Genomic DNA, 25,448 nt, shown 5'->3' on the forward strand with positions numbered 1-25,448 from the left:
GGGAATATTTCGTTATGTGCATGGACCCTTGCACATATAGATAAGGAAGTGAAAATCGTTTAATCAGGATGAGAAAAGAATCTTGTTAGGCGTTGAAAATTCGTGTCGAACGGAAGAACTTGGAAGAAATGGCTGCTGTATGTATATATCTACCATAAAGTCAGGATCTTTTTAGCATAGAGTAGGCTATAGTCTAACGTATTGGCTATATCGAATGACATTGAACAAAATATTACCGACACAATTGCGGGCTATACATTAGGCCATCTTTTATTACATAACTGATCCTTATGTCAATAATGAATTTCAGACTATACGCCACGTAAGCCATCGTTAATGGTGTTACGACATTGTTATATTAACAAATGAAGCGAGTCTTTTGTTAAGATTGGAAATGGCCCTTTTATGTATGGGTTGGATGGGTATACACGCGAGAACGCAGGGCGAGATGAAAGGACCTTTACACGAGTATCCACTCTCGGTTACTTACATGATTTTGACAAATCAATACGTAACACGTGAACAATCCCGACCTCTTAAACAACTATACAGGTGCAAGCGCTGCTGGCTAGGTATAACATAACACAGACTTATATATATACTATGTATATAAGAGCAAGAAATAAAGAACTATAGCTGATGGATGTAATATGGTGCACGTCAAATTTGTATTCAGAGGTTTTGGTGTTTATAGATTTTAGGACAATATATAGTAGACTAAGCGAAAACCTGAATATAGCGACTTTGCCCAGCTGTTGCCCATCACCGTCAGACAATCGAGGGAGTGGTGTACCAAGGTAACGTAACGTTGAAACAAAGAGCAGCCCTTTCGTCCTTTGCCAATTCATTGTTTTGTTTGTGTTCCCTTCCGCGAAACAAACATGCGCCATCGTATCACAGTCCTTTTTTTTTTTTTTAAGGAAAAAGAGAAGAAAACAAAGAATGATGCACGGGCGAATGAAAACCTACGTCATATCCGCGTCGGCCAACATAACCCGCAGATAACCGCGTTCGTGTGTGTGCCATAAAATAATCAGCAACCGCAAAGTCGAATGCACATACGAATATATAAAACTGCTGGGCTGAAGGCGGAAAATAACCGGTCTCAGATTGCTGTGGGATTAAAAATATGCATATAATTTATGAGGCGTTTATATATACACACAGCAACACATGATGTCTATTTATTGACACTTCTGCGATAAAGTAACATGCTGTTTTATTATTATAGGTTTCGTTTAAAGCGGTTTTGGGCAGCAGCTTCAATATGAATAATGTGTCCGTGAACGTTTCTTGGTAAGCGTGAATATGCATAATTTATTCTGACGTTGATGACGTAGCTAACCGCTACGCAGCACATCGAAAATACGAGGCATTGATTTAGCGAAATTGTCTTCCGGGATGTGTTAAGCATATAAAATTTTGCTTTGTAGCACACCTACGTTCACGAGTATAGGTCATTGCGATAATATAATTCATGAAAAGTCACGCATTTCATTTGCATTTTCTGTATATACGCTAACTAATATGGGCGCCAGGAAAACTTCATTCCGCTTTTCTTCAGACGTTGCTGAATCTCCTTTACATCAGATGACCTACACACACACATCTCAAAATGTATATATAGACTGATATACGTTTATACTTTGCGAATAAATCGTCACTGATGGGTTATTACATTTATAGCACTTATGGGTTAGTTGTTGAACAAATTTGATGCAGTTGTGCAATTCACATAGAGTGGAATGTTAGATCGGCATGATATGTTGCCATTCATCAGCTGGGACTTTTAAACAAATGGGGTACATTTCAACATAAGACAGCGTACGAACAACAGCTTGCAATAGAAACAACATTTGCGATAGACTTGTATCGCAAATGTTGTTTTGTTATTGTTATTTCGCACATGCTTGGGCTATACGTTATGTACTGCCCCATCGTTCCACTTGAGTACAAACGATGGCCACCCCATAATTTACGTTGAATAGAGTAAATGCTATCATTAAAGAACGAAGACTTCTAGAACAATTGGGCCAGTGGGCGGAAGGAAAACACAAAGCTTGGAGGGATATTTTAAATAACGTATGAGTAACTCAGCTCGACGAAGTATAGGGCAACCGTAAGTCAGCCGGACGACCCGAGGAGAGTGACGGCGTATCGTGAAAGTGTGCGGGATTTCCCAATCGCGAAAGAGGAAATCTTGCCCTCTTTTTTTTTTTAAATAATTTTTCCTCATGAATATATGAGGGCGTAGCATTTCGGGGCTCGACTAGCAAAACGCCCGCGTATAAAAAGCTCTGGCTCTATCACAGTTTTTCATCAGTTGCAGTCGAATCTTAACGATCATCACACAGCATCGTAAACCTTTTCGAATCGCTCACGATGAAGCTGCACGTGTTGATCGCTTGCTGCGCGTTTATTGTCGTAGTTAACGCGTCCGTTTACGTTAAAGGCGGCAGCCGATATCCATTCCCCCGGCCGGATCCATCCAACGTTGCCACACCGTCGAAAGGAGCCAGTAACAACAAGCAATCGTCCTTTGTCAGCAACAGGTAAATGAAACCCTGACGCTAATTTATGTCGATTTTCAGGACGATGCTCGAGTGATTCGTGATTAACTTTAGATGTTCAATGACTTCCAATCACCTTGTCTATTCAGGAGGTACCAGCGAGCGGCTTTGAATTCTGGCAGCGTGATTGAAGACACTCCAACGACCGAGTCTAGACGTCATTCAAATGAAGCCGCTCCACAGATACAACAACGGGCGTCCGTTTCATCTCAACCCACACCTTCAGCTGCTGCAGACAACCGCAAACAGCAAGACGCAGGGGCGGAATTTGAGGACCAGCGTCCCATCGATTTTGATTTAAACGTAAGAAAGGGAGCGCAATTCGTTCCCGGGCTTAAATCAGTGTCGAACTAAAGGCATTGTTTAGCTTGCCGATTGGCATCCAGCCATACGCGTGTGATGAAAAGCCACCTTGTCCCTATGCATCCAACCTACTTGAATACAAACATTTTTTATTTTAACGTTTGAAATATCAATGCAACTAGTTCTACCGTCCATCTAACGAATATAAATTTAAGTTTAATGAATGTGTTCTATAATTGGCACAACGACTTAAATAAGGCATGCTTTTATGTTTACCTGTCGGGCAGGAGTGGATTTTAAAAATCAAAAGAAAGGGCTTTGTGCAGATTTGCCAACAAGTCCTTTAGATTACCAGCAGAGATGCTTTCAATGGTTTTTTGCCAGTTGTTGTGAAGTAGCCAACAACTGTTGTTTTGTAAAGGCAATCCTGAAATCAATACTGCATCTGAAGCTCTCAATCATTCTGGCTTGGCAACCACTTGGTTCAGCAATAAAAGCCCGCATTTCAGCTTTTCGTTTCCATGGTTGAAATGTACGAAAGCAAAATTTGCCTTTCTTGAAAACCACAGAGGCTTTCGCACATCTATATCCGTCCTCCAAATTCATCCAACTTAATTCCCTCTCCTTCTCTCTCTGCTTTGCTTTCTTTGACTTTGTTGTCAGGTGCCCAAAGTCATATCCCCCGTGGCTGTAACCATACATCGGGCGTAAGTCTAAGTGCAGGCGGTGTCACAGGATAAACGATGAATCGCATCAGAGATCTCGGGTAGACTGTACATTTGTTTTGCAACACGCTGTCCGTGTCTACAGCTGGGCAAGACTGAAACAAAAGGTCAAGTCATTTATAATTAAAAACCAACTAGTGGAATCGAAGGACATATCCTTTTCTTTCAGTGACGTCTAGTTTCTTACGATGGGCGAATGGCTGACACCGTTGCCGCCTACCTTTAATTATTACTCGCAGAATTTTTGTCTCCCTCCCCCATTCCCAGCCAAATGCAGGAAAGATGAATGATTGAAAAGAAGCTTGTTGATTGAACGAGTTATCTGTAATTAATAAGAGGTTTGTCCTTTTGTTTTTTGCTCTAAGATTAAGGGGGGTGGAGCAGAAAACCGCAAACAATGAAGTTATGCGTCTACCCAAGATCTTTGACGTCAGTAGCATGTAGCATCTATCTCAGAACATAACTCGCAGGATTCGCATCGCCATGCTGATCGAGGCGCCCATTCCGCCATTGCTGTACTCGTGAAAATAATTGTCATTGGGATTCTAGTCTTGAACGTCACACAATAGAAAATCAACATTGAAAAGGATGTAATACCATCTAATAATCAGGTCGGTTTTTCGATGGGCCAGCAATAAGATCGATAACTTTTTTTGTTCACAAGTATGTCGCTGAAAATTCCAACTTGATCTCAGAGACCATGGTGATACTGTCTGTCTCGAAGGGTCGAGATCCACAGTCGAGACCTTGGCTCGACTACATCCCAATGGGAGTAGTGGTCCCGGACATCTGATTTGCTCTCTCCCTCTCCCCATTCCCCACCCTTGAACTGCTCTATCTCTTTCTGTTTCCCGCGCTCCCACATTTTTCTGTTGTTCATAGACGATCTTTCCTTCTGCCTTCATTTGTTTTGTCTTTTTGGATTCTTTTTATGTAAATTTATTTTTTGTTTTTCATTTTAATTTATGCAATAAAATGCTTTTTACCTTGATCCAATCTGTTTTTTGTTTTTTTTATTTTATTTGTTTAACTAAACAACGGTGTGTTTTAATTAAAATTAATGTAAATTCTAAATTGCCATTACTATCGCGCCAATACCTCACGGCATTTTAGATGCTTCAATGCTTTAAATTAATTATAAATGATAATATTTATTTTTAAAAAGTATACCTTGATATTCCTAGGAATCAAATAATGATCTTTTTATTATTTTAAAACTAGAAACAATGCCCGAACGAAGGGTCCTAAGAAGTTTTTCCCCTCCCCCCCCCAATAGTACACGAAAATAAAATAATTATTATCAGGAAAACTATAAGTCCAAAATACACAAATTTTACAGAAATGGACAGCTCTCATCAAGGGCTATCCATTTCTATAAAATTTGTGAAGGAATTCTTATAAACAAAAAAAGTTGAAGCAAAAAGTTTTTGGGAGTTTTTGCGCTCTACGGATATACTCGACCCAATAGACATAAGTGAAAAATATCGTTCCTCTTCAAAATTTTTTGTTTATGAATATTCTTTTATATATGTTACAGAAATGGATAGCCCTCGTCAAGAGCTATTCATTTCTGTAAAATTTGTTTATTTTGGACTTATAGTTTTAACGATAAAAATGGTTTTAATTTCGTTAGGGGGATGGAATTCCCTGAGACCCGTTAAACCGCACTGACCTACCCGAAAAATGGCCAATCGGTTACTACTCGGGTAGGTACTTTTCAAGCTGCTGGATTTGGTTCAACATACCCGGTATAACCAATACGACCCACTTCAAACTTGAAAAATCGCGGATAAGTGAAGAAAAATTTATAAAAAAAATTCAATGTATTATACGAAACGGGGCAACCAGGGTAAAAAGCAGTGTAATCGGGTTTTGGAACCGTTTTTTTCGACCCGAAAGCCAAACCAAATGCCCATGGTGAGAAAAAAAGACGTCCAAAAACCCAAAAGAACCTCCCAGAAATTCGAAACGAGCGAACCGTTCGAAAAAAAGCCACCTGATCGACACGGGGCTGTGCCCCGTGAATCATATCTTATTAGAAATATTGATTCCCATGTTAATGAGTAAATAACTGTAAAAATGAATTTTGAAAAGTATCAACACCTTTTATTTCAATACAAAAACGAAGCTTGAAATTATTTTAATATCGTTTATTACTGGGAGAAGGAGATTACCTGCTGAGACCCGTGAAACCGCACCGACCTACCCGAAAAATGGCCAATCGGTACTCGGGTAGTTATTTTTCAAGTACGTTTCAAAATAAATGTGGGAGCGGGAAGTAAGAAGACATGTAGGGGCTTTGGGGAGTGGGAGAGAAACAGAGAACCAATCAGAGAGGGCCGGGATATTCCATCTGGGATGTAGCGGTGTCGCCGAGACCAAGTTGGAAAAAAATTCCTACGACAAGTTGTGTAGTCTTCTACAGCCCACCCCTTCCTCTGGTGTGCAATACCCGAACTAGTCGTGTTGTTTTTGGTTATCTAAGATTGGCAACGTTTTCTCGATTTGCTGACGAAAAAGCATGGGCGGATATGCTTAAAGAGCACATTTTTTACGAAGTTAATTTTTAAGGATTCGAGGTAAAAGCTGTTCATGAATCATGATCTATCCTACGTAATGCTTACTGTAACGTTCACCAAAAGATTTGTTGATTAAATGATTGTTTCTTTTGCAGGTAAAAATCTTGTGAAAAGTTTATGAATGTAATCTTCTGGTACTGAAATTTATGAATGAGTAAGTTCAAGACTAATCTTACGAACTAACCAAAATGTTGATGTTCTGTCCCACATGTGGGAATCTTTTGGGCGTTGAAGAGGGACCCAAGTGTTTTCGATTTGCGTGTCGTACGTGCCCTTATGTTTTCAACATTACTCGTAAAGTAAGCAGCAAATCATTTCCAAAATTAAAGGAAGTAGACGATGTATTAGGAGGAGCTGCTGCATGGGAGAACGTGGATTCCACTGAAGCAACTTGTCCCAAGTGTGATCATTCAAGAGCCTACTTTTTACAAATGCAGACTCGATCTGCTGACGAGCCTATGACCACTTTTTACAAGTGCTGCAATCATGAATGCTCCCACCTTTGGCGTGATTAGACACACACAATATTCAAATTTCATTGCACAGTTTTTCTCGTACTCAGTTTGCATTACCGATTGTCACTACTGTTGATGTCAAATGATTAACACAGTCATCCTCCTTGGGCCGAAGAACTCTGCAGCCATCCTGACAAAAGCAGTGGAGCTTCTGAAAGGTGGTAGTGTAATTGCTCTTCCAACAGACACTTTGTATGGCATAGCCTGCCTATCTCAGAACTCAGAAGCTATAAAAAAACTTTATCAAATCAAATTGCGCGACAAGAACAAACCTGTGGCGATTTGCGTTTCACAAGTCAGTGACGTCGCCAAGTGGGGGCGGGTAACGGTCAATGAACAGCTACTTCACGATCTTTTACCTGGACCGGTTACCCTTGTTTTCGAAAGGAGCCCCGTTTTGAATCCCGAGCTTAATCCTGGTACCAAACTTGTTGGCATTCGAATTCCGGACTCTTGGTTCATTCGTCAGCTGGCCAGTAGTTGTGCTGAGCCACTAGCTTTGACTAGTGCCAACGTCAGCGGATCTCAGAGCACGCTTTCTGTGGAGGAATTTTCCGGTATTTGGGAACATCTGGGGGCCGTTTATAACGGTGGCCCTATACCAGACGGCGCATATGCCCGGCTAGGATCCACTGTCGTCGATTTATCCTCTCCGGGCACCTACCGCATTATCCGTCCCGGCTGTGCTCATACAATTACAGTGGAAACGCTTCGGAAACACGGGTTAGTTGAAGCTAGTGAAATCAATTCAGGAATCATCTAGTTCCCTCTTCTCTTCAATTTTTGTGCAAGTGAATACGTGAATTTTATGCCTTAAAAAAAATGTGGAAACGTCAAAAGACAAGAGACGACATGAACTACGATGCGTTGATCAAGACAGCATTGACGGGTCATCTTGGTGAAGCAGTGCGAGAGGTGCAACGGCAACAGCAGCAGCAGCAACAACAGTCGACGGCTGTTGTGGAAGGGAATAGCGAGTCGGCACATACGCTGTGTTGCGTATTGGAAGCACTGTTAATCCACCGATTGCGCGACTCGTTCATCGATAAAGTTTCAAGCGTATTCTCTGGCGATGTGATTCGCCAACCGTCACCCAACTTTTGGCCTTTCTTGCTTGGTTTTTCTCATCGCCATTCGGTCGACTACCTGTCCGATTCTTGCCCGTGGTTGAGGACTGACATTGGTCGTTGTCGTGGATGGATTCGGCTCGTTCTCAACGACGGCATGTTCACCAGTTACCTTGGTATCCAATTGTAAAATTTTAATCTTTAAATACCTTAATTTTTGAAATGTTTTTCTACATTTTCAACTTCAATATGTTTCTTCTTCGATTGAAAACAAAATAATGGTAGACCTTTTGGCTGGCGAGCGTCGACTTCTCGGTGACTTCTATGAACGTCAAGCCTATCTGCGTGACCCGGAGCATCTTGATATAGCTCGAAAGCTATTAAGCGGCCTAGAAATGCTTCAATTCCGTTTGGTAAATTATGTGTAATCATGTCTTATCAGTTTAGAAGGAAAGACTCTTTTGAGTTAACTGATTGATAAAGAAAAACAAAAAAATGAGAGAAGGAATATGGAATACATTTATTTGTTTCTTATTATGACCGAGTATCTTTATTTCCCTAATCAGGCTGTCAATAGTAGCATGTTAAACAACTGGAGCACGACCCCTCTGCTTCTGGCTGGGCTTTGGTCGCCACCTACCCCAGTGGTTCAAGAAGCAGTTGTCCAAGGGGTGGATGCAGCTTTGTGTTTCACGGACGAGGACGAGACTTTACAGCCCATCAAGCAACGAAACGCGTTGACTAAAAGCTTGGCGGCAGCAAATGTCCCGAAGGTTGACGAAGACATGGCTTTTCGGTTGATAATTGAATCAGATAGAAACATACCTAGCGGCATGCGGGCGCTTTTGCAATCACCACCGAAGCCCATCGCGTCAGCCGTAGTGGCTTCTTCAGAGACCAGACACTCGCAATCGCTTCCCACTTCCCATATGACTGAAGTACTGGAAGATGTGGATTCGCAAATTGTTCACGTCACACGTCTACGGTTGAAAAACAGTCGGGCTGCCAGTCCGGCTGTGGAAGAAGTCAAACAAGATGATGTCCCTCCTTGTCCTATAGCCACTCCGCCACAACGTCTGGCAGAAGAGATTGTGGCTGTCGATGTTTTGACTGATGTAGTTCATGATTCAACTAATGGCTCAGTCGAAGACAAGAATAATGAAGAAGAAGCTTCTACTTTCGAAGATTTGTTAGAAGATTATTCCAATTTCAACATTGGCAGCAATTCCTTGGTGAAGTCACCAAACTATTCGCCAAGTGGAACTTCATCCGTTACGAGAGATAGTTCTCCCGAAGAGAAATTCGAGATTATTTCTGGTAAACATCACAACTCAATCACGAATTTTGTATTAGAATGTGTTAATAATCCTGCTGGATTCATTTTTGCTTTTAGACAAGAAAGACCATAAATCGCCGTTGGCGTCGCTGCTGTTGACGTTGAATCAAGAAAGTAACCTTGTCAAGCAAAACTATCAGTGCGCTGGATGCTCGAGTCCGATTGGCTTGATCTACGGCCCCGCTCGCGTCTGTAACTTCACTGGCGGCCTATACTGTCCCGACTGTCACAACGATACCGACGAAGTTATCATTCCTGCCCGTGTTTTCCTCAACGGAGACTGGTCTAAGCGCAAAGTTTGCCACGCCGTACATCAATTCTTCCGAGAGATCGAAGTCGACCCGTCGTTGGACGCCATTCAGTTTGATCGCAACATCTATTCGTTTCAGCGCGAATTTTCTGCTTTGCTCACCGTACGCTCACAATTGCAGCATCTCTCTGCCTTCCTGCTGACTTGCCGGACTGCCGATGTTGGCGAAGAATTTCGCAAGCGCATTTACGGCAAAGAATACCTTTACAATCATCAACACACTTACAGTTTGGCCGATTTGCCGCTGATACAGTCTGGTCAGCTTCTTCAGCAATTGACCAAATTATTTCAATTTGGCAAGCAACATGTCGCTGCGTGCAATCTCTGCTTGATGAAAGGTGTGCATCATTTTTTTTGTGTACAATAGAAGTTTATGAAGTTTTCATATTTTTTTCAGGTTTCTTGTGTGAGGCCTGTCGTTCGGAGGCAGTCATATTCCCTTTTGACTTGGAATCGACATTTCGATGCCCGTTTTGCGGCGCCGTGTTCCATTCAGGATGCATGGATCGCTTTAGGCCTTGCCCGAGATGCGAGCGGTGGAAAAGCAGAGAATTGAATCGGAAAGTGGAAGAATCGGAAGAGTCGGATCAAGAAGTTTGACATGACAGATCTATACGTTTAATAATTCGAATTTATTATGCAAAATCTATGAAAACTATGTGTTTACATACTGCCAAAAGTTTATGTGTCTTTGATTAGTGTTGGGAAATTGTCTCGTGGCGCCCTGAGCATTTCTATGCAGTGCAACTGTTATTTGAAATCGGTTTGAATCGTGACGAGTACACTTACCGTTCATCTAGATAAATGTAGGGTACAATACAATTCATTCGTTAGTAGTCAAATTATTTTTCAAGTCATTTGCATTATTGATATTTTTTTTTTAAATAATAACAGTTGGGTTTTAGGTTGCGCTGTTGCAATATTTTCCAATTAGGAGATTGGTGTTGCGAATTTCGGTCGAGCTAGTAGGCAAGCAGAATACAAATAAATACATTTTTAATTTAGTAAGTCTAACTTAACGTATTTGTTACTTTTACAGCCTCCTTGATAGATGGTGATATCATCGACAGCAAATCCGCCGTTGGAAGCCCGGCCTTCATACACCAGTTTCACTTCCTGACCAGAAACGTTTGTGCCGTCGCTCTCCAGCTCCACCTGGCTATTATTAGAAGTTTGCTATACGTACACGTCTGTATCTCAAGCACGCATAATGTTTGTTCTGTTAAACTAACCCAAAATTCCAATCGGGACGAGTACTTTCCAGCTGGACGACGCGCAACATCCATATTTCTATTTTTCAACATTTTCCAATATTTTTGAAAGTCCTCACGAAAGTTAAGCAACATGTCCTCGTTAAAACAAAAATTCATTCACAGGAAAGCCCTACCTTTTTCAGAGCCGCCGACACTGTCCATCATGAGGACTCTCAATTGAGTCGTATCTCCGGCGCCGAAGGCTGCGAACCAAAATGTCAAACAGAGGCGTGGTCGACCAATGCCTCCGGAAGTCATATTAGGCCCGACTAGACGGATCACCTCTTGCCTATTCTGCTGGCTGAACACGTCAAAATAGACATACCCACCTAAGAAAATTTTAGAAATAGGTGGAAACAAACATTAAATCGTCCCTGAAAAATTGAACGTCGTAGTTTTTTCAGTGAATCGATAAACGATAATGTAAATTACTTGGAGCGCCGAAAGTGTGGTCAGGTAAATTGGCCGGTCGGCGGGCAGCAGTGGCCAATCGCCAATCAGTGTCTTGACGAACGCCGGTTGTGTTAGCGATGCTGCGCCAACTGCACATGTCACGATCGAAATTGCATTCAGTGGCCATGGGCATTGCTTGATTCGGATGAGCTGGATAGAAACGATTGCATCATAAAAGAAAAGATGAATGAGAGTTTCATTGCGGAAATCTATTCATCGAAATTACTAGAGCAACTTCCCTCGTAGAAACTAATGTCATCGATAGAAATGGATCCTGCGCCACGACTCGAACCCCACAGTCCCTCGATGACCACCTTTGATTTTTTTTAGGGGGGGATGAATGAGAATGAAACAAAGGATTAACAATGAAAGACGGGGTTCTGTTTGACTTATCGATTGCTAAGCTCACTCGGTAATTTCCGGTTTGTTGGATTAATGCTCGTCCCATTTTCCATACACCTGCCTGGTGGTTGTGAAGCCGCCAAACGGCAACCATTTGGCCCAACAGAGGAAGCCCGGAAAATGCCTCTTCTCTTCGAGTGTAAATACGCAAAGAACCCAAACTAGGCCCGGTTGGATCAATGATTGGCTCGTTCATTAAGTACCTACCAGCCGATCAATTTAGCTTACATTTCTTCTGTTTGTTTTTTTGTTTTTTTAGTGAATCAAAGAAAATAGTAATAATTGGCAAAAAAATTAAGTAAATACCAAAATGTCATGCAACGCATATCCATTTTTCCGGACGTGACGTTAAACGGCCGAGAGAAAAGCAAAGCTCGATCACCTGGTCGTTGAACAGGACTGCGCCCTGGACTCATCACGTAACCTGACAATCAAGCGCAATTGATGCTTATCTTTCTTGATGACAGCAGAATTCAAAGTATGCCTTTGCTTGTGTACGTAGTGTGGTCCTTAACGAATTGCAACCGGCTGTTTTCCGCTGGATGACGAATCCAGTCGATGTCGTCCATATTTTCACGCGTCACAGCGTTGGTCCATCCGCATTCATCTGTTTCAAAGTTGCAATCATTTTGCTGCGTGGAAGCAGCCGCCGCCTGCGGCGCACTGGGACATGGTCCAGGATCGAAGGAGACATCATCGATGGCGATATCACCCAAGTGATTTCGACCCGTCGTCGCTTCGAATGCAATCTTCGAGAAAAACGTTAAGCTTAAAGATATACAGAACCCACCAAAAGAATTGGATCACCCCCTGCACCTCCCTGCTGGAATTTTTTTCGTCTATTAATTATGTCCGTAGAATGATCGGCTTTTCTTCATTCGAAAGGTAAATTAGTGATCTTTACCTTTCTGATTTTTAATTCAAAATTCATTCACGGGATTTATGAGTTATCTCGTAGATTTTAAATATTGGATCGCCGCCAAGATAGGCCGCTTTTGATTGTCCCTACCCACGGCATAGCCTTAGGATATGGGGCTGGCAAAGACGGGAGAAAGAAGGGAGACAAGCGAATAATAATATGTAAAAAAAATTCCCGCGTGAGACACCATTTGGCCTATCTCACGTGGGTTAAAACACTAAAATTTGCATGGGGGTGATCCAATTCTTAGGGTGGGTACTGCATTCTTCCCGTTTATCTTGCAGCTTTTTATGCAATTCAAAAAAGAATGATAAGAAATTCTTACTCGAAAAATCATGTTGGAGGAAACGGTGATTTGTCCCTGATGCCAGTTGTTGCTTGACTCGCCGGTCAAAGACCACAGTTCCTTACTTGAAATATCTGAACCAGGTGGACCGAATAACTGAACCACTTTCAGCATGCCTATCCCATTGCCAAACATGTGCGTCCAAAAGCGCAAACAAAGCGGTTGGTCGGGATCTATAAGTTTCAACAACGAAAGCATTTTGAAAATTCTTTTTTTTTTTTTTGGGGGGGAGCTTTTTCAAAATTCAGAAACAGTTTAAGATTTTTACCAGTGGGTTCCATGAAAGGTGATAGCAATCTAGCGCGATCACCTGGTCTCCGAGGATAGCCGGAGTCGATATAGGCGTAACCGCGAGAAAGATGTCCGGCAATGGGTCCCGTCACCGCATTCAAGCTTCCCCTTCCCTGGTGAGTAGTCGAGAATTATTTAAAAACAAATCAATTTTGAAAAAGCTATAAACTGAACGTTTACGAGATTCCAGTCGAAATCATCATCCTGGTCATTGCTCCACCCGCAAAATCCGCCGTCAAAGTTACAATGGCCCAGGCAAGGATCCACCATTAACGTATCGGGATTCTCATTCAGAGCTTTTTCGTTTTCGTCTTCCTTCCAGGTACCGAGATCCACATTGTCCAGCACGAAATGTCCGCGCAGACGCCGCTGACTCTGCACCGAGTTGTCGACAACCGCTTCAAACGCCAACTGATGGATGAACACACAAACAAATGGACAGGTAAATTTCAATGCGGATGGATGCTGATGCGTTTCTTTTCTTTTTGCTTTTTCGATTCACCTGATGGGGCTGGCCGTGACTATACAGGACAGATGCCGTCAGCCATTTATCGCTAGAATCACTCCGCCCCTCCCAGAGAACTTCCCGCCGCGGCATCAGTAGAACCGTATCGTTCGCCATCTGGTGAACCAGTTGGCTCTGACGTAATACTAGGCGAAGCCTGTCTGCGCTCGGGCCATCCATCGCGTACCTGGTTATTTTTAAACGTCATTAAAACTGTGATGTTAATGACATTTTAGCTCGTCATTGTCACTCACTGGAACACGACACACCGCCCTTCCGGCAAAGTAGCGTTGATCATCATGCTGGACAACTTGATGGTTTCGGCAACTCCTCTCAATGTGTCCATCAACAAGTATCCACCTTTAGTTCAATATGTCAATTACTGTCAATGCTGGCATTAAAAATGAAATTTAAGAAAGAAAGAAAGAAAGAAAACGACATGATTGATTACCGTCTTGATCTCCCGAAGCGTCAGTGGATGGACCTCCCCGGAAATAAGATGTTCGACCGGATGACAGTTGCCAAGCTGGAACGTGTGAGTCAATGGATCCTACGGACTCGACGTCGGTTAGGTTCCAATCGCATCCGGTCAGTTCGTGACCGCGACCGAAAGAACATTGGCCTAACACAACACAAGCAACGTTTACACGATTTGCATATTTTGTCATTCGTTTGTACGGTGATTTAAATCATACTTGGTGTCATAGAAGATGACGTCTGTCTGGCAACTCGATCCTGAATGAAAAAAAAAAAAAGAATAAAATACTAGAAAACATTTAAATTCAATGATTTAAAGTGTCGGTCAATCAACGCGGTCATGTTCGAATGCAACCGGTAGTTAGTCAGCGTTTTAATGTTAACTAACCTAGCATATCTGGGCCAGTATAATCAAACGTATCATGAGAGAGGAGGGGGAAAAAGTCGTGTCAAGTGTGACGTCATGCAAACTTGCTTAAGCCATATAGCTGTCACAATGAGCATGACCATCGGACCCCGCCACCGGATCTGGAGCGGAAACAATGAGATTGGACATTTTCCGTTCACTCCGGCAGAAATAGATTGTTATACTATATTCTTTCCAAAAATGTAATGACAGTTACGGGCGTGTCTACGATCTACTACTATGTCACCATGAACAAGATTGACTCCACCCCGTAAATAAAAGAATTATCTCAAATCCGTGGAGTCACTTGCATCTGCAACACGAAAAACAAAAAAGCCGCCTGTCACCAAGGTCCTTTGTAATCTATTCTGTTTGGTATAACACTGCAAAAATGACGAAACAAATGCATTTTAAAATAGACTCTTTTTGGCCAGACGTGGAAAAGGACATCGACGAAGACGAATATCCAAAAGGGACAATCACAAAGGAACATGTAAAAAATGTAAGATTCCGTTCTCCTGCCTAGACTGTAAATATTTAAGAACTTACGACTACGACGGTTGAAGAATTGAATACGTCTGCTGCACGGTCCGCTCGAAGTATTTTGTCTCCATGACAGTGGCCAACGATAGCGAGAAGAAAGATGAGCAGCAGGCATGTCTTTGACATTTCCCCGATTCTAAAGGAATTCCGCAGCAAATAAAATGAATACACCTAGAAACGTGTCGTTATTCAAAATATCAACTGGACTAGCATTTTTTTTAAAGCAGTGCATAAGTGAAATGAAACAATAAAAAATATGAGAAAAAAAAAAAGAAAAGCCAGCAGTAAAACAGTAAAGACACACACACACACAAACAAAATTTATTTACACTTGTGATGACTGAAGCGACAGGAAAACAGTGAAAGCCTGGCCCGTGATTGCAGGTAGTTATAACTGAATGGCAAAGTCATAATTCCGCTTTTGAATATTGCCCCGCCTTTTTCTTTCACAAATTTCGGAACCGTAGCTACAACTCCTCCTCCTCCTTTCCCGCAACCCTTTTTCCATTGTGAAGCATTTTGCTTTGTCTGAATCTTTCCCTTGAAACAGAAATAATACTTTCACTTTCAACCCCTTACTGTTTTTCGCGCAATTTTAATTTTGAAAAAAATATTGGTTTAAAAAAGCCTGGCGGCGAGTGAACACTTTGCATTTTTTTTGTTTTTCGTGATCGATACCGAGACGTATGCGTTGAAGAGGAGGGTGCCAGTCGTTACGGCATCGATTCGGCAAAAATATACTGTTGTATATGCGCACATGGAGCGTCGGCGTCAGACGGATTCAGCTAAGGGAAGAGGGTGGTCTAACGTGCATGACGCAGGCGAGCCGCAGTCGCTGTCGGGACACGACGCAGTTTTAAGATGGCCTCCCATCCGATCGCATTGGATTCCAACTTCGGATGCCGATCAGTGTTTTTTTTGTTGACGGCCATGTGTTTTTTCTTCGGTTCGTTTCAATTTGTTTTGGGTCTAAATCCGATGACCGACCGCTCCCTGCCGTCCGAGGCCATGTGAGTTTTTCGGCCACTCTTTTATTCTCGTTCATTCCCGCCACTGTCGGTTTTATTGCACTTGACTTGATCCGCTTTGACCTTCAATGGCTATCTCGATGTAGAAGACTAATCACGAACTAAGACAAAAAGCACGTAAGAAAAAAAAAAATTATCCGTACGTGGGGGAAAAAAAAAGTCATGTGTTTACATTCCCGTTCTAGGAAACACAAATATTTGGGACGACTTCTTTGTTATTACTGTAATTTTTGGGAGTTATTGATTTTTAGAAGCACCAAAGGATTGCTTGTTGGATTTCAAGCGCAATCTAGAGCCCTGACTATGCACTAGCTTTTATGTTAGGGAGCCGAAAGAGACGGCCCATGCCATGGACTATCGCACCGTTTTCTGGCCTACTTTGAGTGTACACAATGTATTTTGGATCTTATCCGCCAAACATAACCCTTTTTCAAGAGGATCCGTTATTCCTTCTTGTCCAAAGCGGCGCCTTTTCTTTGTCAGTGGGGATATTCTGGAGAAATAAGATCTTTTATCTGATAGTAAGTTTGATTATGCGAGGATCCAGCATTGCTCTTCGTCGAATTCAAGTCCATGTAAGCCGAGCTTTGGTACCTTTAATCAAATTTTTGAAACATTTAAACGACAAATTTACATTACGGTGCCGTAAAAACAGAATTCATACGTTTAAGCCACACTGTTGAGAGAAACATAGATTCTTGAACGCTTACATTAAGATCAACATGTTCAATGGTTTATTCCGTGTAAAAAGTATACAATAATTTCTGGGTTGCTGTACAACAAAAAAAGCTTTTTCGGAATACAAAACAATTTGTTTTTAGTTTTTTTTTTTTTTTACATTTTGAAGCATTAACGAGCAGTCGATTTATGAAAGAACGCTTTCTGTGCGAACGAAGAATAGGGCCGTTATTCATGGCGAGGCCGCTTATGGAACGTATTATTTCTCGACTTGGGATCTATAGCTGCGCTAGTTAGACGCAGTCCTTTGCAAATTGCCTGCGTAATCAAAGACAATTTTTTGTTCTGCTGCTTGAGTGTTTAACGGAAAAATTTTAGCCAACGTACTTGCCACGTCTCTTGATCTAGAGATAAGATCAATTGCTTTTTGCTCACTGAAGTTTGAGACACAGTTTCACGATGCCTTTTATTTACAACACTTAATGACGGCAAACCATTCTCACCATCTGTGATTCAAAATTTAGTAGTGAATGAATAATCTGCTAACGGGAGAATTTAGGCTTGGGCGATAAAAATGTTTACCTTCGTCAATGGCGACGAATCCATCTTTGATTAAAAAACTAACGTAGAAAATGTTCTCTACCGAATTCGAAAACGAGGTAGGATCCATAACGAAACGGTAAAAAGAAATAGGTTTCCTGTCGTTCGCCTTGAACTCTTTTGCCAAACAAGACATGATGAACTCAACATGCTTAGCAACTTTACTGTTTTGATCCTCGTCCGAAATTTCGGTTAACTTTTTCGGCTGCAGCTGCTGGACAACGACCTATTTAAAAAATATATAATAGATTTACGTGGGGAAATGAAAAGAATTGATCATTTTGGCTATACTTTGTCTTGAGTGCGGGGTTGTCGTTGGCGTGTTTCTTTGCGAACAGTCTCTACTTTGGTAAACGTAAAAGCACCGAGTAAAGGTTTTAAAGGAACACAGTGATTGAAATGTGGTTGAATCATTTTGTCTAATTTAACCTTAGTGGTTTCATTGAGTGACTCAGATTGACTGCTCTCTTCAACATTCACTAATCTTACCTATAAGAAGGTAAAATGTTCAGCCTTTAGCAATAAAATTAGAATTAAATGGTCTTACGATCCTGTTAGCAAAGTCAGTGGCCCTGAAAGTCCAATTGCTGGCAGCGACTCTCCTTATTCTCTGATGGTTGATGGAAGCAAGCTTGCAAAAAGCAATCATGTCCAGCCTTGCTTGGGACACATCAACAGCTTTATCATTATCCCCGCCTTTGACATCTGTAACAGAAATATTTCTTGGTGATCCAATCGAGTTTGATTAGAATATCTCTGGACTTACATTCTGTAAAGATTTGGTCCAGCAAAGCAATTTTCTTATCAAGAGAAGGATTTCCAGGCTCAGTAAGGTTCAGCTGGTCCACTGTCACCAACGATGTATGGGAATTAGAAAAACATGCACAGAAGAAGCTACAAATCACAACTCACAGTTCAGGTCTTCAATTATTTCTTGAATTTGCATTCGGGCATCTGCCTCCATTTCACCAACAGATTGTCGGTGCTCGGCTGCCATCGTTTTCGTTTTTAAGCATCGGCTTTAAAAGGGAACAGAAAAAATTGGTTTCTGAATACCACTCACACTTTCAAACGCGCCAATACACTTTTTCTTGTTTCATGTCACCTATGATAGTCAAGGCGGGAACCCACTAATTTGACACCTACTGAATTCCCATACCAAATCTGTCTAAAAAGCTGTGGTACTCAGTGCTGCACCAAGTGAATCAACAATGCACTAGAACTGACACAGTGTGATCTGTCGTAATGTGTCGTATTGATACATCTAATACGTTCTAAAAATAACAATATTAAAAAATTTCAGATCTTTTTCGGGATAACTATGTAAATTATTTTGAAATTGGTAATCAAGTGATTTATTTCGCGATTTGGCGGGAAAGTCTGCAGTGCCAGATTCCAACACTAGAGATGTTTTGTTAAAGAATTTTTAAAGCAGAAAAGAATGTGCAAAAGGCCTAGTCCATTGTACATGGAAAATCTCTCTTTCCCCCTAAAATTTCGAAAAATACACCAGTGCTGTGACCTTAAGACTGTAGACATTGTTCTTTAGAAAGGCACATTAGAGAATTTGCTTTTTGTGGCAAAATTTGCATGTTATTCAAGTTACCCATAATAACCCTACCTTTTCGGTGACATCCCCTCGTTGTAACATTTTCAGTGGTCACGTTGTCAAGATTATTTACGAAAATCGGGCTTCTCCCATAAAATAAATGTTTAGAAAAATAATCATTGTTACAAACGTTTTCTGTATTTCCAACTAATGTTATGTCTCTAAGGCACGAACCAAGCAAGCAATGATACTTAACGTTTAACGAGAACACGTTTGTACATTTACCAGGATCCATGACCTCGGCTTACGGATAAGTCAAGGGCTGATCAACCTTATTAACGAAGCCAGTGGTAAAAATGAACTATCAAAAAGATACGACAGTCAAAACGCGTTCTTTCTGGAGCCGGTACACGGAGAGGATGTTTTGGAGGAGGCCATAGAAAAACTCGAGCCCATGTTTCAGCGTCGAATTCGAGCTGTCGAAGTAGAACACTTTCCACTAACCAATAGTTTTGAATGCAAATTAAGCCTTTTTTTTCGATTGAAAGGACATAACCATTAAAGCCGAAGAACTTGCGATGGAACACGTGTATGACGAGCAACCACAGTCCAATCAGGTGCATTTTATCAACGGAAAAGAATGGGACGACCCTGCATTGAACGACTCTTCTATGGTGAATAGTTCACAATTTGGCCACCCTTTCTTCGTTAATACGAACTCCTCTGCCGTTCATCTGCCACTTCACACCTACGAAGGCTGTAAGTAACTATTTGGAATCGAACCAAGTCTTTTTATGGTTAAAATGAATTATTTCTTGTGCCTTTTGTTCCATGTACAAACTTTAACTTTAATCCCATAGATGTAGCATTATTAGCTGCCAATTTTCTCTGGCCCGTGACGCCGCCACAACGGGCGTTACGATATTGTAACAGAAAGTCCTTGCCAAAAAAAAAACACTCAATGGTCCTTTTTTTTGTTGTTGTTCAGTAGTATTTCAAATGAATGTTCCACGCAGGTTAATGGGATGTATTTATACGAGTCTTTCTTGGCAGACGATTGTTATGATAAAAATACCAATTGTCTCGTCGTCGTATCTTCTCACACTTGTCCCGCATACTGATATGACAGGATGTAATAAGAAAAAGAATGTTTCCGACCACATTCCAAGAAAACAAATTATCGTTGGTCGTCCCTATGTATCCTGGCGATGAAAAAAGAAAAACCTTTTTGTGCCACCGACAGCTGAAATGAGTCAATTCTCAGTGAATCTCCAGTAAAATATGCTAAATGTTTAAGATCCAAACCCTCGAAGTGACATGGCTGAGATATTCAATGCTGTGATTGCAATCCCCAATTTTTCATTGTTGATTTCTACATCGTTAAATTTCATGGTTTAGGGATGTGGCATCGATTCAAACCCGTCTGGTATGAGGGTAAGTTTCACGTTTCTCGGATCATACGGCCCAGTTTTTGGTCCCACATTAGATCTGAAACTTGTTTTAATATCAACAGATGTAGACACAATAAATGCAATGATGTGGACCGACCGGCTAGACGACATTTTCGCTGAAAATCTCAAACGGGACCCTTCCATCTACCAGTACTTTGCCAGTAAAGAAGGCGTCCTTCGCTATTTCCCTGCTCATAGGTACCATACATTTAACGTACAGGATAAAATTGGTGCGCAATAAATGCCGAACATTTCTTGTCGCAATGAACTCACGCAGATGGAGAACTCACGTCAATCAGCACGACAATTTCGATGCTCGTCATCGGCCATGGTTTACTCAAAGTATTTCTTCTGCAAAGGATCTTTTAATTTTAATAGACGTGTGAGTTAGATGTAGAAAACGTATTTCACTTCATCCAATTTATGACTTTCCGTGTATAATTTCTAATTACAGGAGTGGCAGTATTCACGGCCCTACGTTTGAAATTCTGAAAATAACAGTGAAACGATTACTGGGCACTCTTACTCAGCACGACTATTTTAATGTTCTTCAGGTATTTTATTTCTCCGTTGTGTCTTTCTTAAGACGTTACAAGTGATTTGTTGTAAACAACAGTTCAACGAGACGGTGGCATGGCTTCTGCCTTGTTCTGAATCGTTAATGCCGGCCACAACTCGAAATAAGCGGCTTATCTACCAGGCGCTAGACCATACTGTACCGTCCGGAAAAGCCAGTTTCGCCAATGCCCTTAATTTCACCTATCACTACATTTTGGAGGTATGTTTAAGCCCTGCTTTTGCTCACCACACGTCTTCCTAATCTTGTTTCAACGAACTGAAAATAACACGGACTTTTTAAAAATCCAAGTTGGATGACTCCCGGAACAGTAAACAAACATCCGGCTCGGACAGCAGTAATTGCCATCTGGCAGTTGTACTTATAAGCGATGGCGGTACGGAATTCCCGGCAGATCAAGTCGAAATGATCACCAATAATTCGGTGACGAGGCAAACACGTTTATTCACGCTTGCCGTCGGACCGGTAAAAAAAATCTAACCAGACTTAACTTTAAGGGCAAATCGAAACTCCTTTTATTGATTGTTAAAATTAAATTAGCATCCAATTCCGACTCTGAATTTGCGAAACATCTCGTGTTCAACTAACGCTTTTCATGGAGCCATCCTGACTTACGGTGCCATCCAAAGCAAAGTCCAGGTAAAATTAATCATATTTCCTTGTTTGATCAAAATAAAATAGACGTGATGTATTCATGTGTTTCAAATGCTAAATTCTGCATTTACAGGGTTATTTGCAAGTTCTCAGTCGGCCACTGGCTTTATCTCAAGACAAATCACTCATTTCCTGGAGTTTACCTTACCAAGATGCCGCAGTAACTTAACATTTCGTTTAGCTACCTTGTTAATTTTGAGTAGTAAGTAGTGTTTTCTGAATATGAAAGTTCATTTCAAGTTAAACCATTTCAGGGTTCTGGAACAGTGGTGACCGTCTCCAAACCCGTTTTTCATCGAGGTGAAAATGTGAGAATTCCTGTTTAAAGAACTAATTACGTGGAGTTATCTTTGTAATAAATATGCACATTGTTCATTATTTGTAAACAGCTGAGCCAATCATTGCTCGGTGTAGCTGGAGTAGATATACCAATATCCAGTTTCGACGTGGCCTTACCTGATTCACAACTGGGTTTTGGGGGCCACAAAATGGTGGTGATGGGTGGCACAGGTAACGTCGTACATCATTCCCAGCTGGATACGCAAAATTCATACATTGAGGTTCGACATTTGGAATTCTCGTTCCACACCACTTGTTTATAACCCATATCATTCAACTATAGGATCCACCAATTGTGGATTACGAGGATCTAGAGCCCACGGGAGAATGGTCGGATTCGTTACGTCAACAGTTGCTCGATAGAAAAACCGGATCGCATTCTTACAATTCGACCACGCTTACTCCTGACGACGCTTACCTTATCCACCAGCGACGTACCTGGCACTTCCGACCGATATCCAAAACCGCCTACACGTACACGAAAATTTTAAAACAATTTTCGCAATACTCTAATATTCGTTTCATGCTTTATCATTGACAGATTGGCGGTATCAATAAGCGAAGGTGCTAATATAATCGTACCCAATCTGGAACTGCAGGGTAAGGTGTTGTGGAACAATCAAACTATTACTAGGGCAGCTCCGTGGGAATTTTGTAATAATCTGCGGGCCTACACCAATTATACAAGTAAATGCATCCAATAATCCGTTAACTATTGGATGTGCCAAGAAAATATTAAAACTAACCGATGTATTTTCATATCAGATCAGCGAGAAACGGCTGATTATTTTAGCCAATTAAGCCAGCGATTTGAGCGTGGCGGGGAGGGCTGTGATCAGTCTGCATTGAGCCATTTGCTGTGGGATTTAGAGATGACGATGAACGTGTCTCAAATGTGGACGACGACACCTGATCGCCGCGTCCATTCGCGTTTCGTGTCGACCACTGGTGGCGTCACGCGGACGGAAACTCGAACGTAAAATCTGTCCTTTTAAATTGATGGAGAAGGATTGATTTAATTTCGATCCTTCGGTGTACTTAGACGGGCTTACATCCAAGAAGATTTGGCTGATCCGCGAAATAGTTCCCTCTTTCTTCGGCTGGCGCATTCAAGAGATGCTTCCATTTTGATCCGTCCTCCATTGAGTCGTGGTGAAGATTACCTAGTTGCCGCTAAAATATCGTCAAAGGAACAGTTCTTAGCGATAGCAGGAGCTCTGGTTGGTAAAGACATCGTTCACTCGATCTGGAAAAACGCTGTTGAAGCATTCAACATCAGCGACCAGCTACACCTTTACTGGTTGGACGAAGGTGGCTACATCGTCGCAACCAATCAGATCAACGTTTCTCCAGGAACTTTTATTGGTTCCAGCAATGCTGATCCTCAGGTCAGTTGGCAAAACTTATGAATTCATTTCCAGGAAATGAGAACGCTGCATTTTTCGACAGTTGATGCACGCGTTGACACTGGATCCGAATCCTGTCTACGAGCGCAATACCATCGTCAAAAGGGCTGTTAGCTGTCCAGTATTCGTTAAAGCTGCCCCGATTTCTTCTGCTTCCATTTTCGCTGCTAGATGGGTTTCGAATTTGACTACCACTCTGCTCGGTATAGCGCAAGCAATCTACTCTTTTTCCGCCAGCCTTTTATGGGCTGGTGTAACGTCAGGTAAAGCTATAGAACTGATAACAAACACGTCAAATTGATTCGCAATGATCTCATTTGCAATATCTAGCAACATTCCAAGCCGAAATGGAGCTAGACAAACTCAGACCTGCTCGTGTAGATACGCATCTCTGCTCCAAGGAATATATCCTTTACCAATTGAAAACATCGCAGCAAAGACTGTTCAATGTGTCGTGTTCCACGTAAGGTTTTTTATTTGTTTATCTAAAATCTCATAACAGTTATGCTTTAAAAGCAATGAATTATGTTGTAAACGTAATAGGTTGTGCGCCGGAGAAAATAGCACGACGCGAGAGGTAATAATTCATCCCATGTCGGACAGCAGCTCTTTGTTGATCGCTGCCACGGCCCCGTGTCGCTGTAAAGCTTCAACTTTTCAACACGGCCTGGCTCGTTGTAAGTAACAGAGGAATATTGCGGTTCATAATATATAAAGCCTGAAATCATATTTATTTACGTGTTTAGTGGAAGACGAGATGGAAAAATGCCAGTTTCATCGACGGTATCACAAATCGTCGGAGCATTGCTACGCCAGCGATCCACGGGTATATGCAATTCAAATATAGAATATCGATTGGTAAGATTTTATTTTAAATTGTGTTTTCTCCTTACAGGAAAATTCGCTTGAATGTTCTGGCCAATCCCTGCATAACCCGGCGCTTATGTTCCCTTCGATGATCTTCATCTTTTTCGTCGTTTTGATTCTTCGCTGAAAAAATATCGCACTACCCTATATTTTCAAGACTCTAGCGTTGGAGTTGTTCTTAAATAATTAGTTTTCATGCAATTCACTGATTATAAATGCTTTTTTTTTTTTATGAACGGGAAAAGAAGGAGAGAGAGAGAGAGAGAAAGGGGCGCCTTATATATTTATCTTTGAATTATGAATTTTTTTTTTAGCATATTATCTGGCCAGATATCCCCCCAGCTCTGAAGTTGCAATCCTTTTTCCACTTAGATTCTAACCTTAGAACAAATTTGAAATTTATTAGGAAATGTTGTAATTCTAGTCATTTGTTAGATCGGTAGAAAAATTAATTCATTTGAACAGTATTTGGGCCAGCCACTACGATCGGTTCACCTTAATCAATGTTTTCCCCGTTACATTTTTCTGTCACCTTAAGGAGATCAAATAGCTCGTAATAATTGTATTGTACTACATTTGAGTTAAATGAACGGAACGTGCGTTTGAATTCATTCAACTGACATCCAGCAAATTGAATTTTAAAATCAATGAAAATAATATCTTCCGTCCGCTTAAATATAGCAACCCAATGACTTGACAAGACGTGTAACACTCATTTAAAAATAAACCTTTTTTTGCAACTCAAGACATTTTTAGAATCAAAAATAAAATGCGTAGTAACCAAAAATAAAAAAGAATGGTAAATTGTCTCTTTATTTTAAAGCAGTGACAGGGGTGGGACAGGCTGACACATAGGTGGAACTGAAATGATGTTTCAAACTGTAGAATTGCAGCTGGTTTGCGATAAAATTTGGCTCGTGACATCTTTTTCTGAATAGCGATACCACTTATCAATAATGAAGCAACCCTTAAGAATAAATAACATCCCAAATCAAATAATTTCTTGCTACGCCATGAATCTCAAAGGTGTTAGATGTCATTTCGACAATCTACTTTGGGTTTTGATCATACCATCACCAGCATCCAAATACATAAATTTGAATAGAACTGAATTCAGCAAGTATACCGTAACAATAGTTAGAAGTATTTCTTTTGTTATTGCTTACTTTAAACTATTTTACACTTGAACTGTTGCTTGGAATGACTCAATCTGGGATGGAAGATGGAGGCGAAAAGGTTCGAAACGTAGGCCGTGTAAGAATGTCACAGCCATCGATCAGGCCATCTGTTGTTAATGGC

General features: G+C 41.2%; 6 protein-coding genes across 7 annotated transcripts; 4 read left to right on the plus strand and 2 right to left on the minus strand.

Moving 5' to 3' along the window:
* Nucleotides 1-2,293: 2,293 nt before the first annotated feature.
* LOC116924313 lies at nucleotides 2,294-3,031 on the plus strand. Its single transcript, XM_032930838.2, has 2 exons — nucleotides 2,294-2,552; nucleotides 2,660-3,031. The coding sequence occupies exons 1-2, from the start codon at nucleotides 2,383-2,385 to the stop codon at nucleotides 2,922-2,924; spliced, it is 435 nt and encodes a 144-aa protein (XP_032786729.2). The 5' UTR covers nucleotides 2,294-2,382; the 3' UTR covers nucleotides 2,925-3,031.
* A 3,598-nt stretch (nucleotides 3,032-6,629) lies between these two features.
* On the plus strand, nucleotides 6,630-7,477 carry LOC116924964 (yrdC domain-containing protein, mitochondrial). Its single transcript, XM_045175595.1, has one exon. The coding sequence runs from the start codon at nucleotides 6,775-6,777 to the stop codon at nucleotides 7,453-7,455; it is 681 nt and encodes a 226-aa protein (XP_045031530.1). The 5' UTR covers nucleotides 6,630-6,774; the 3' UTR covers nucleotides 7,456-7,477.
* A 37-nt stretch (nucleotides 7,478-7,514) lies between these two features.
* On the plus strand, nucleotides 7,515-10,247 carry LOC116924961 (pleckstrin homology domain-containing family M member 1). Its single transcript, XM_032931586.2, has 5 exons — nucleotides 7,515-7,935; nucleotides 8,045-8,172; nucleotides 8,326-9,076; nucleotides 9,153-9,743; nucleotides 9,803-10,247. Exons 1-5 carry the CDS (start codon nucleotides 7,515-7,517, stop codon nucleotides 10,003-10,005), a joined length of 2,094 nt encoding a protein of 697 aa, XP_032787477.2. The 3' UTR covers nucleotides 10,006-10,247.
* A 41-nt stretch (nucleotides 10,248-10,288) lies between these two features.
* Nucleotides 10,289-15,490, minus strand: LOC116924960 (MAM and LDL-receptor class A domain-containing protein 1). Its single transcript, XM_032931585.2, has 18 exons — nucleotides 15,330-15,490; nucleotides 15,007-15,136; nucleotides 14,270-14,309; nucleotides 14,026-14,196; nucleotides 13,829-13,934; nucleotides 13,572-13,761; nucleotides 13,250-13,480; nucleotides 13,047-13,182; nucleotides 12,758-12,951; nucleotides 11,998-12,262; nucleotides 11,820-11,937; nucleotides 11,521-11,716; nucleotides 11,338-11,425; nucleotides 11,091-11,261; nucleotides 10,793-10,987; nucleotides 10,638-10,695; nucleotides 10,437-10,564; nucleotides 10,289-10,367 (listed from the first exon to the last, which is right to left on the minus strand). Exons 2-18 carry the CDS (start codon nucleotides 15,124-15,126, stop codon nucleotides 10,336-10,338), a joined length of 2,439 nt encoding a protein of 812 aa, XP_032787476.2. The 5' UTR covers nucleotides 15,127-15,136; nucleotides 15,330-15,490; the 3' UTR covers nucleotides 10,289-10,335.
* Nucleotides 15,491-15,808: 318 nt separating this feature from the next.
* LOC116924958 (voltage-dependent calcium channel subunit alpha-2/delta-1) lies at nucleotides 15,809-24,894 on the plus strand. Of its 2 annotated transcripts, none has more exons than XM_032931583.2 (22): nucleotides 15,809-16,010; nucleotides 19,144-19,339; nucleotides 19,404-19,614; nucleotides 20,254-20,289; nucleotides 20,369-20,504; nucleotides 20,584-20,688; nucleotides 20,761-20,860; nucleotides 20,923-21,084; nucleotides 21,175-21,348; nucleotides 21,424-21,522; nucleotides 21,611-21,697; nucleotides 21,792-21,845; nucleotides 21,927-22,097; nucleotides 22,160-22,350; nucleotides 22,418-22,563; nucleotides 22,642-22,852; nucleotides 22,919-23,264; nucleotides 23,326-23,545; nucleotides 23,613-23,745; nucleotides 23,826-23,959; nucleotides 24,029-24,108; nucleotides 24,178-24,894. In XM_032931583.2, the coding sequence occupies exons 1-22, from the start codon at nucleotides 15,862-15,864 to the stop codon at nucleotides 24,274-24,276; spliced, it is 3,240 nt and encodes a 1,079-aa protein (XP_032787474.2). In that variant the 5' UTR covers nucleotides 15,809-15,861; the 3' UTR covers nucleotides 24,277-24,894. The 2 variants fall into 2 exon arrangements, with proteins under 2 accessions (XP_032787474.2, XP_045031529.1); XM_045175594.1 differs by lacking the exon at nucleotides 15,809-16,010 and adding an exon at nucleotides 16,579-16,603.
* LOC116924963 (EP300-interacting inhibitor of differentiation 3) lies at nucleotides 16,740-18,471 on the minus strand. Its single transcript, XM_032931589.2, has 7 exons — nucleotides 18,219-18,471; nucleotides 18,073-18,153; nucleotides 17,854-18,011; nucleotides 17,598-17,795; nucleotides 17,289-17,532; nucleotides 17,094-17,212; nucleotides 16,740-17,024 (listed from the first exon to the last, which is right to left on the minus strand). The coding sequence occupies exons 1-7, from the start codon at nucleotides 18,301-18,303 to the stop codon at nucleotides 16,935-16,937; spliced, it is 975 nt and encodes a 324-aa protein (XP_032787480.2). The 5' UTR covers nucleotides 18,304-18,471; the 3' UTR covers nucleotides 16,740-16,934.
* Nucleotides 24,895-25,448: the final 554 nt, after the last annotated feature.

Source organism: Daphnia magna, linkage group LG6 (genome assembly GCF_020631705.1).
Source record: "Daphnia magna isolate NIES linkage group LG6, ASM2063170v1.1, whole genome shotgun sequence".
In the NCBI taxonomy this organism is placed as follows: domain Eukaryota; kingdom Metazoa; phylum Arthropoda; class Branchiopoda; order Diplostraca; family Daphniidae; genus Daphnia; species Daphnia magna.